The sequence below is a fragment of the Poecilia latipinna genome, unplaced genomic scaffold (genome assembly GCF_001443285.1).
Source record: "Poecilia latipinna isolate Pla-1442-1.1 unplaced genomic scaffold, P_latipinna-1.0 Scaffold1812, whole genome shotgun sequence".
Lineage (NCBI taxonomy): Eukaryota > Metazoa > Chordata > Actinopteri > Cyprinodontiformes > Poeciliidae > Poecilia > Poecilia latipinna.
Window position 1 is genome coordinate 1 of NW_015114428.1, and position 11,267 is coordinate 11,267.

Consider the following 11,267-nt stretch of genomic DNA (forward strand, 5'->3'; position numbering starts at 1 on the left):
TCAATTAATTAAGGCCATCAATCAATCATCCGATTAAAATTTGACAGAAGGGTGTCCATATATCTCTCTAGCAAGGCTTCACAAATTAGTCAGCAAGATCACAAGAGACTGCAGGGGACTTACCACAAGGCTCAATACTCAAGCAACAAGGAATTGGAAGCCAAGTCCTGATATTCTGCTGATGATTTGTACGTGCACAAAGGCATACCTGTGGAGATCCATCTTCCAGGAACCAGTCCTATGGCCCCCTCTGGTGGAAACTTGTAAGGAAGCACTTAATTCAGTGGTTACTTGATCCAGAATTGAGTTACCTAGTTGATATCTCTTTTTCAGAAACTGAAAACCCTGAGTGTAACAGAGCTGGGTAGGTTTATTCAGAGTATAAATCTTCTACTCAGAACTTGTTCACCCTGCTTTATAAACAGGATCCTGGAGGTTTGTCTTTGTCAGTCATCATATGACTATGGTATGTGGAATTCACACACTGATAACTTCTTTCCAGGCCCATGTTTGTTCAGAATATTATTCATCAAATATCTGAAATTCCCCTAATGTCCAGTCAGGATTTTTAATCTCATTTACATATTTAACAAGAGTAGAATTTTTGAATATTCTTGTTATGATGATTTTTAGGTCAATCTTCAAAATTTTTTGGAAGTTGCTCCTCTTTATATTGTCTGGTAGATGAGCCTGATAGATAGCAGGTGCATCCGATCAGCAGATCTGCCCTCCAGTGAACAGCAGCTCCAGGACTCCCTCTAGTGGATGACTGTAGGAATGACACCGCCCCACCCAAGGCCCAAAACCAAGCCTCCAACAAATTTTGTCTGCTTCCATCCAAGACAAACACATTGCTTTTGGGAAATGTCAGTTATTCAGTTGTAAAGTGGATTTTAACTTTAATAGTTTAAAGGATAAAACAAAATCTAAAAATACTTCATGCAATGACTTGTTTAAATATGGCACTTATGTGTTCTTGCTATCCATGTGTTTGCTCTTAAACCATCCATCCATCCATTTTCTAACACCCTTGTCCCTCGTGGGTTTGGGAGGGTTGCTGGTGCCTCTCCAGCTATCGTTCTGGGTGAGAGGCGGGGTCACCCTGGACAGGTCATCAGCCTGTCACAGTGTTTGCTCTTAAACCTCCAAACAAAAATATTTAATTTCTTATGATCAACAGAAACTCAGTGTCATAAAGCGGTGAGGATAAACACTGAGACCCAGGTTATGGTGATGATGAATTTAATGATGAATGTTGCTCTAAACAGTCCAGTCTGGCAGCACGGCAGGAACAATAGCACACAGCTAATAACCGGTAGCAACTGACAACTTGGTGACTGAATGCGGGAGCTAAGGCTAACCAGGTCTTCATACAGTACGACTGGAGAGCTAGGTGGAAGACATACAACAAACAACAACATTAGACAAGGACCCGACAAGAGACAGAGACAACAGGTGGATATGAATACACGCGGGGTAATCAAGGTAAGAAGTCACACCTGGGAACAATCAAGGGCTAACAGGACAATACAGAGACTCAGGGGAACAGGACTAAACACAGAAAATCTCAAAATAACTATACAGAAAAACACGGATCATGACACAGTGCTCAGAAAGGACCTGTCAGAGCTGATACAAAGGGGTTTGGGACATCCCACTTCTGAAAGCTTGGGACTATAAAAACCTAGCTTTGATATATTTTCTTGTTTTTGTGTTCAGTAGTTTTTAATATGTAATGTCTTGTTCTTTATAGGTATGTTTTAGTACCGCCTTGTAGTAACACACTAAAGCTAGTAGTTAGATTTATCCTTTATCATTCATTATCTAACACTACAGAAGTGCTTCTCATTTCCAGTCCTCAGCCCCCCTGCTCTGCATGTTTTAGATGAGCCTCTATTCCAGAACAGCTGATTTAAATGACTGCATGACCATCAAGTCCTGCAAAAGCCTGTTAATCACCCACAGATTCAATCCAGGTGTGTGGTTGAAGGAAAGCACCTAAAACATGCAGGGCAGGGGGGCCTGAGGACTTGAATTGAGAAGCACTGCACTACAGGCAGGTTCATCAGGACTGCTGGTGCTTACCTCCAACAGTCAGTGGACAAGAGGTGGGGTGCACCCTGAAAAGGTCGCCAGTCCATCACAGGGCACCACAGAGAAAGACAGTATAAATAACCATACATACAAATTCACAAGGAAAACAGATGTTTTTGGACTGTGGCTGTGACTTGGAGAGAACCCGTGCATTCACAGAGAACATACGAGCTGCAGGCTGGGACTCCAACCTGAGGTGCTACCAACTGACCACTGTGCAGCCCAGTTAGATATTCTACATCATATCCGTCTGTCAGGAAGCTGGAACAATAAAGCCAATTTCTTCATTAACATTATGTGGAGGATTTTATTTCTTCTTCTGATAATTCTTTCACATTGCATTTTGTAAATGTATGTCCAGTTTTAAGACATATCTAATATTTTCATCAGGATTTCCTTTGGGTTGGCTCATTCAGGAGATTCCTCAATTATCAACCATTGATAGCTTTGAAATGGACACCTGAATGTGTGTGTGAATGGGTGAATGTGTATAGATAAGGAGCTATAAATAAGGATCTATACGTATGCAAGGTAGTTACTATTTGTCTGACCACATTCGACTAGGTGATAATCTAGTTCAGACACATTAAACAGTTTTGTTACACAGAGATTTTATTCAAGGACTCCAAAAACCCACAATAAACAAAATCAGCTGGATTCAAAGAAGTAACAAATTATTTCTAATGTTTTTAAAATATGTATTCAGTAAGTATAGTATGGTTGTGTGTGTGTGTATCACATTTTGGGAGTCAGTGTGATAATTTTCAGTATGAACACCAAGTTGTTTAGATATGCTTAGTGCTATGCTAGCATATATTTTTAAGCATACTTTGTACATTTGTTTAATTTCTGTAATCCAATTAACAGATTTTACATCCATGTTATATGAAAAACAATACAAAAAAACAAAAACATGTACTTCTGACTTAAAAAATTCTGTATTTTATCTCAATCTTTAAACTTTACCTACAGGCATATATTTTTGGACTATACTAAACATTGATTTAAAATAATCCCTCCACCACATATTGAAGGTAATATATTATGAACATTTCTGAATGAGTGTGTTAAATTTTTTAATGTTTCCAGTGAATGTTTTCACTGATTTATTTCTCATCATAAACTATACTTGAGAAGCATTTTTGTATCTTAGTGCTGCTTTGGTTCCTTCATCCACTTTTCTCTTAATTTCCTCCAGTTTCTGGACTTTCCTTGTGTCTCCCTTTTCTTTTGTCTTCTCAATCAGGAGGTCCAAGTGGACATTAATGGACACTGAATCAACTTTGAGAGCAATCTGCTCCAGTCTGATGACATGTTGGTAGGCCTCATCCACAAGTTTGAATTTCTCTTCCAAAAGTTGCTGCATTTCCTTTTCATTGTTTTCCAGAAGATGTTTCTGGTTCTCAAACTTTGTTTTATTTTCACAGTCATGTTTCATCTTTGGCATCATCTTCTGAACTCTCCTTGTTTTGTTGACATATATCCACTTTTCTTTAACATGAACTGATGCAGGACACTTTTTGGAACAAACGGTGCAGCGGCCTCCTCTCATCACCTCACAGAACTCAGGGAGCCAGGTCTTGGTGCATCCATCTTTGTGACAGTTTTCCTTACAGACAGGACAGGTCACAGCTCCTTGATAGAAGATGAGCCACTTCTGTCCACCTTTGATAGGTTCTTTAGTAACATAGGGTTCGTCAACATGGATAGTGACCTCTTTTCCCTTCATCTCTTCTTCATGCATCTTCAGTCCTTCATGGATCTGTTTGATTTCTGTCTGCTTCTGTTCAGTCAGTCTGATTCTCTCCAGCAGGTTTTGGATGCAGGCTGTCAGTCTGATGCGTTCATTCATCACTTCAGTTGTTATTTTCAGCTTTTGAGGTGAACTATTTTCAACAAAGGCTGTAAACTCGCGCATTCCTTTCTCTGATATTCTATCAGCTACTTTACAGTACTCTGCTTCGTCTGTGCGGTCTTCATTCTGCTGGTTGTTGAACAAGAAATAAACTGGTTGATTGTTTTCATTTTTTGCACATCTGAGGTTTGCAGCTTCAATAGCCTGAAGGGGATTTTTAGGTGTTCTCCCATTTGAGTGAGTGATGAGAGCCACAATGTTTTTCTCCATGTCGTTTCCAAACAGAGACATCACCGAATCAAAGATGTACATCAATCTGTCACTTAGTCTGTTATCAGTTGCCTTCATCACCAGACCTACTGCATGAAGTATGTGAACACCGTTTTCTGTCTCAAACAATTTGCGCATCCTGTCAATGACTATGTCATCGTGCTTGATTCCTTTGGTGTTTCCATATCCAGGAGTATCAATGATGGTGATCGAATAGGGCAGAATTTTACCTTCAGAATTACAGATCTCATATATGATCACATCAGGTGTTTCACCTTCTTGTCTATCTATGATCTGAAACCAGACCCCATCCTCAAACTGAACTCCCATTACATGGTTGAAAATAACATTGACCAAAGAGGATTTTCCTGACCCTGTTTCACCAACAAGTAAGATGGTTTTATTAATCTGCTTAGTGTCTTTTGTACCAAAAGTCACTTTGGACAGAGCTCCAAACTTCTTTGTTTCTGTTTTCAGCTGATAGATGTTTGGATGTCCTGAGGAGATTAAGTCACTAGTGGAAATCAGTTTTGTCAGAGTGGGATTCTCGATCCTGCAAAAGAAAAAGCACAGACTTTCTCAAAGGACCTTTGACCTTTTGTACATGTTTCCTTAATGAACTAAATGTCTGAAGTTTAAACAATAAAACTACCTTACTTACGTTTCTGATATTGCAAAGTTGATTTAAAAGCAATTTAATCTAAAGGGAGGTATTATTGTGTACAGGGTTTGAGACAAAATCCAGCCTGTGAAAGTATTCTGCAGATTAGAATATAGCCACATTGACATTGTGTCAGAGCTCGATTATACCAATTAATCCAGACCTCTGACGTTGCACTCTGCTTCCTTATTACTATAACTTCCCCTATTTTTACCACTTGTTTAACATCAAGCATATAGTTTTGTCTTGATCACATCCAAATTTCTGGTCAGTCTCAAACTTTATATCACTCTCCAGAAAGATATTTAATCTAACCTGGCCATTGCCTTCCTACTGACCCAATCAGCGAACAGAATTGCAGGTTGTGAACAATGACGTTGATTTTCTGCCACATTGTAGAATTGTACTGTGCATGTAGTTTTAGCAATGTTAGTGGAGGAAGTGAAGGCAGCCTTTCAGGCCATCTTGGACACACTTTTAAATATTGAATCAACATTACAAATACCTAGTTTGGATCAGCACTCATCTCTTTGCAATTAGTGTCAAACTGGGTAAAACTTCAACAGAGTCAACGTCTCCAGGAAGCAATAATTTCTCAGTAGCTGAGACCCTCTGAACAAAGTAATGCTTTGAAAAAAGAGGCTGGTTTTTACCAGGCTAAGCTTAACCATGAAGTTATTTATATATTGGTCTCAACCATTTATTTTGTTATTAAAATAGAGATTGTTCCAGATAATCTAAAAAAATATTATTTCTATTTTTTTTCTCTTCTAGGATGTGAAAACAATTATTGTGGTTTAATGGCTCTTCTGCCCACATATGCACTATTGGGAGCATAATATCCAGCATATTATATGAGAAAAAGCTACAAAGAGAATTGAATATTTGATAATTTAAATCTTTATTATAACAATTTACTTTTTAATGTTTCTGCCTTGTTTTTTTTTCTTCTGTTTGAATTTAATTGTTAATTCTGCATATTCTGGTAATATTTATTAATCTAAAGGGATGAAGAATGGAATTGGTTTATTTGTAATGAAAATCATATACAAGCTGACTACCTTCAGCTTACACCTTTTCAAACTAAACAACCCTTAAATTATTTATGTTTGACTTTATTTTGAATCTTATTGATTGGAGTTGGTGTTGATTTACTGGAACAACTATCATTTCATGTGTGTTTTAGATCGAATAGACTATATTAAATATTCTGTAAATATAGCATTTACTTTGAAATAGTGTACCAGTAAGAAACAAATACAAACAATCGGGTGCAGATTCCTTTATTCACAGTCAAAGAAAAATATTTTTCACAAATTCATCTTAAATATTCTCAGTTAACAAGCCAAAGCTGTCCGTAGTACAAACAAGAAAATTGAATACAATGTTTATAAATGCAAGCAAGCAATAAGTAATTCCAGACATTACCACTTTATGTGTTTCCTGCTGTGCTAAGAACAAAGATGTCATCACACAGCATAACCACTATTCTCTTCATAGATTTGGTTTTCATATTTTTATATGAAAGTGTTTTATTCACAAAATAAATATATGAAACAAGTACCTATGTCAATTAATTCAATCCCTTTCTGATTACCATGAGTCCCACACTTTTAAAAGCTTCATTTTTAAAAGCTTTCTAATAAGTTCTGAGCTGGTTCACCTGATCAGACCCAGTGTAGTACAAATACCTTTAGCAAGCTTGAAAGTTTAATAGTTTCAATGCAATCAACAGTTATCTACTTCTACAAATATATCTTCAACTTCATGTCTTTCAAGTTAATTTTTCTCTCATGGCCATTCTGCCAGTAGCACACAGAAAATTCTCATTTCAACAGGGTAGTCTGCACTACTTCTGCATCTGCAATCAGCTGGGTAGTATCTTTGTAGATGGTGTGCAGCATCCACTAACTGCATATGCAGTTTTTTTGCACTTGTAATTCAGCACTCTTTATTTGGCATCTGTTAAGCCCAGATCCTTTAAAAGGTACCTGAGCTAATGTATCTGATGCCACATTGTGCTAATTATCAAGACTTAGCATACATTTGGATTGGCATAATGCTGGTTTCAGTGAACCCACATTGTTCACCTAACTAATTTGGGCATTTTTGACAAATAGATATAAATACAACAAATAATCCATTGTTAAAGCTTGGTCATTTATAGTGTTTGCTAATGCTTGTGGTTAAATGATTCTCATAAGTATCATTGTCACCAGTGACATTTTTTTATACATTTTAAAATAATCTTGATGTTTTTCACTTCAGATGAAAATTGACCAAATACAGCTACAGCAGCCTTCATGTTTATTTTGACCAGAGTTGTGTATTGATGTGGGAAGTGTCTTAGTGTTAATCTTATGTTCATTACTTTGTGTCTGTTACTTTACCCCACACATACTGCAGTGCTAACTTAGTTCCTTCATCCTGTCTGCTCTTCATCTCCTCTAGTTTCTGCACCTTCGCTCTATCTCCTTTTTCTTCCAGCTTCTCAATCAGAAAGTCCAAGTACAAAAATGTAGAAACTGAATTAACCTTCAGGGCGATCTGCTCCAGTCTGACAACATGTTTGAAGGCTTCATCAACAAGTTGGGACTTCTCTGTTGAAAGGTCCTTCATGTCCTTTTCCAGGTGTTTTAAAAGGCTTAACTTCTTCTCACAATCTGTCTTGTTCTTCATATACTTCTCTTCCATAGCTTTCAGAGTCCACTGAACTCTTCTGGTCTTGTTGACATATCTCCAGGCCTCTCTTACATGAGCCGATGCAGGACACTTCCCAGTGCAGACAGTGCAGCGGCCTTTTTTCATGACCTCACAGTGTTGTGGACTCGGAACAAGAGTACATCCAGGATAGTGACAGTTTTCCTCACAGACTGTGCAGCACATAGCTTTTTCAAAAAAACTAAGCCTCATCAACTTTTTACCTTTCGTAGGTTCCTTCACCTTGTAGACTTCTGTAATCTCTACAGTGAAGTTTTTATTCCTCCTCATCTCCTCTGAATGTTTCCTTATGGCTTCTAGGATTCTATTAATCTCCATCTGTTTCTGTTCAGTCAGCTGGATTCTGTCTTGAAGGTTTTGGAGAGAGGCTATCAGGCTGATGCGCTCATTCAAAACTTCAGCAGTGGCCATCAGTCTTTTAGGTCCAGTTTTTTCCAGGAATTCTGTGAGTGCTCTCATTCCTTTGTCTGAAATTTTGTCTGCCATTTGCAGGAATTCTGCATCTTCTTCTTCTGTTCGGTCTTCATTCTGACAGTTATCAAACAGGAAGTAAACAGGCTGGTTCTTTTCATTTTTGGCACATTTAATTTTTGTTTGTTCAAGGGCTTCAATGGCATTTCTGGGTCTCTGACCATCTGAGTGAGTGAGGAGAGCAACAATGTTGTCCTCTAGGTTTCTTCCAAAAAGAGACATCACTGAGTTCAGGACATATGATAGTCTGTCATTAACACGATTATCTGTAGCCTTCATCACCAAACCCACTGCGTGAATCTCATGAACTCCATCTTCTAATCGAAACAAGTCAAACAATCTGTGACTGACGATTGCATCCTTTTCAATCCCTCTGGTGTCTCCAAATCCAGGAGTATCGATGATGGTGAGGGAGAACGGCATAGTTTTACCTTCAAAACCAAAAATCTCGTACACGATCACATCTGATGTCTGACTGTCAGACTGACTCCTCCCGTCCTCCTCTACAATCTGAAACCAGATTTTATCCTCCCACTTAACTCCCATGGCGTAGTTCACCATAGTGTTGATCAGGGTTGATTTTCCAGCCCCTGTTTCTCCAACAAGCAAGATGGTTTTGTTCATCTTGCTGATGTTTTTTTTACCGAAGGTTACTTTTGTCAGAGGTCCAAGCTCCTCTTTTTTTAGCTTTAGCTGGTAGATAGCAGGATATCCTGGTTGGATCAGAAGACTTTTAGAGATGACCTCCTTGTATTTGGTGGAGAAATTCCTGTAGAAAAAATCCATAATTTACCCTTTGAAGATTTAAGATATGTAGATAATAGGCCCAAAATTATTCATACCCCTGGCGGATTTAGGTTTAATCTTTTAATTTGACCAACAGTTTTTTCTGAAAGGAAGTCATAATGTCCTGAAATGGTTAAGTCCTAGTCCTGACCCGAATATGGAGTAAGATAAAGTTTGGTGTGGCCTTCCATAAAGGACTTGAAACTCAACACAAAGATAAACCATCACAAGGAGCAAGATGCAGAGTTGCTCAACTGCTGGAGGAATGGTTTTACTACTGTAATGCCAATGATTTTCCCATATATTATTATGGATAATTTTTTCAATGCATTTCTTTCAGTGGAAGAAAAACAAACAGAGAATTGTTTTCCAAAATGCACTTCTTTTCAACTGTTGTTTATAAGAACCCTGTCTCATTTTCTCTGAAAACAAAGTTCCTGGTTGAATGAAAATAATACTGAATCTTAATCTGCTAATGGTGTGAATGATTTTGGGCTGAATTGTAATCATAGAAATATTTATGGTTGGTGCAGATTTTGCTTTAGAGGACATTGAGTACCCTACATAAATGTGGCTCTTTTTCAGTTGAAACATATGTTACTTTTACATTTGCTGATTAACTTGATGCTAAATATACCAATTCAGTGGTTGACAAAGATTTTCTGCTATAAAATATTTTATAATTTATGGTTGTATTTGTAAAGTAGAAGCCATGAAAACACAGAACAGATGCCATTGATTAAGATTGGTATAGATCAGATTACTCTGTGAAAGTGACTCTTAAGAAAAACACTTTCCCACTTCTAAAAGTATTAACTGCATTTATGAGATCCACTGCCAGCATCAGTTCCTGTGCACTGGAAAGAGCTTTTTTTAACCTCGAGTTTCTTCTCGAGTACAGCAGTCTGTCAACAGCAGCACTGGCTGTATGAGGCAAAACACTCAGTGGCTGTGTCACACTTCAAGAGGCATATGCTTGTAGTTAATCTCAATCTTAACTATGAATAATTTCTGTTTCATATCACACTGGTGACAAGCAGAAGTAAAGATGATTCCTCTGATGGCATATTCTGTGCTGATGGTTTAATTTTGAAGCTTCATGGAGGTTTGGATATGGTACTCTGTAGGACAGGGGTCTCTAACCCTTGTTCTCAAGATCTACGGTCCACCAAGTTTTAGATGCAACCCTACTCCAACACTCATGAATCAAATGAATTGCTCATCTCCAGGCCTTTCCTAATGTTGGTGGCATGCTGAAGAGGGGTTTCAATCATTTGATTCAACTGTTTTGCAGCAGGGATGCATCTAAAACCTGCAGGACTTTAGATCTTGAGGACTAGAGTTGGAGACATGTTATGAAGGATATAGGAGTTCTTCACCACTTTGGTATTAGAAAGTTTATTTTAGTAATAGAACTAGTTACACAAGTTTGATAAGAAAAGCTTCTTGTTCATTTGGTGAGCACATGTACACTTGTGTTGCACTCAAGTACGTATCAAAAAAGTTATAAAGATTTTACAACTTTTTCTGGGTGTAATTGGTTTCAGCTGTCACCGGTTACTCGGGTAGCTTTTTTAGTGTTAGCTAGAGCACAAACAAGAGCAAACTAAGATATCTGCTTGGAAAAGATCTTCAGATCAGGCACTGTGATGTAATAGACTGTAAGGAAATGGCACCAATGAGGACGCTTCATTAAAGCATGACAAAAGAATAATGATGCTCACGTCTTTGAGCAAAAGACAGTTCAGTCAAGTCTGGTCTTTGAACTGGTCTGTTTTTTCAAGTTTGTTTATAAAGTTGTTGATTTGAAACTAGTTTATAGACGGTAATGTTACATTGCTATATTTTTTACTGCTATTTTCAGTTGGTTAGAAAAATCTGTAGATTCTTAAACATTATTGCACATCTGCGTTTCACAGCATACGGCTGTTTGACAAAGACGATTTGTCTTGCCAATATAATAAAGATATTTTAAACAATGTCAGCTATGCATTAAGAGTGTCATTATTTATGGAGTGACATTTCATGAAAACACTCAAAAATATCCATGAAGACTCCTGCACGTTTATGACAGCATCTTGTCAGTCTTATGCACATCACTTCAAATAAAGTGTTACCAATTTGCCAAAGAAGAATGGGCTGGGATTCCTCAGGAGAGGCAGTAAAGACTTCATACAGACTACTATAAATGACAGCATGCTCTTACCCAGAAAAAAAGGATACACAATTGACTGTTAGCATCAGCAGAGCTGATAATTTTGACAAGCATCCAAAATAAAACTACGATGTTTGGAAAAGCCGTATTGAAAAGTCAATGACCTGCTTAAGAGCAAAACTTAACAGAAAAACTTAAAATTTCATGGAGGAGGGTAATAATCTCGGTTTAACTACACACACACACACACACAC

At 37.7% G+C, this 11,267-nt stretch overlaps 1 protein-coding gene across 2 annotated transcripts in view; it reads right to left on the reverse strand.

Moving 5' to 3' along the window:
• Positions 1-3,185: 3,185 nt before the first annotated feature.
• The window catches only part of LOC106934478 (septin-2-like), a 13,097-nt gene continuing 5,015 nt past the window's right edge, over positions 3,186-11,267 (reverse strand). The window contains exon 3 of one of the 2 annotated variants that reach the window (XM_015014404.1): positions 3,186-4,772. In XM_015014404.1, coding sequence (XP_014869890.1) covers positions 3,218-4,772 — 1,555 coding nt within the window. In that variant the 3' untranslated portion in view covers positions 3,186-3,217. Of the gene's footprint in view, positions 4,773-6,147; positions 8,842-11,267 lie in introns of those variants that run through there. The other variant, XM_015014403.1, reaches the window with a different exon arrangement.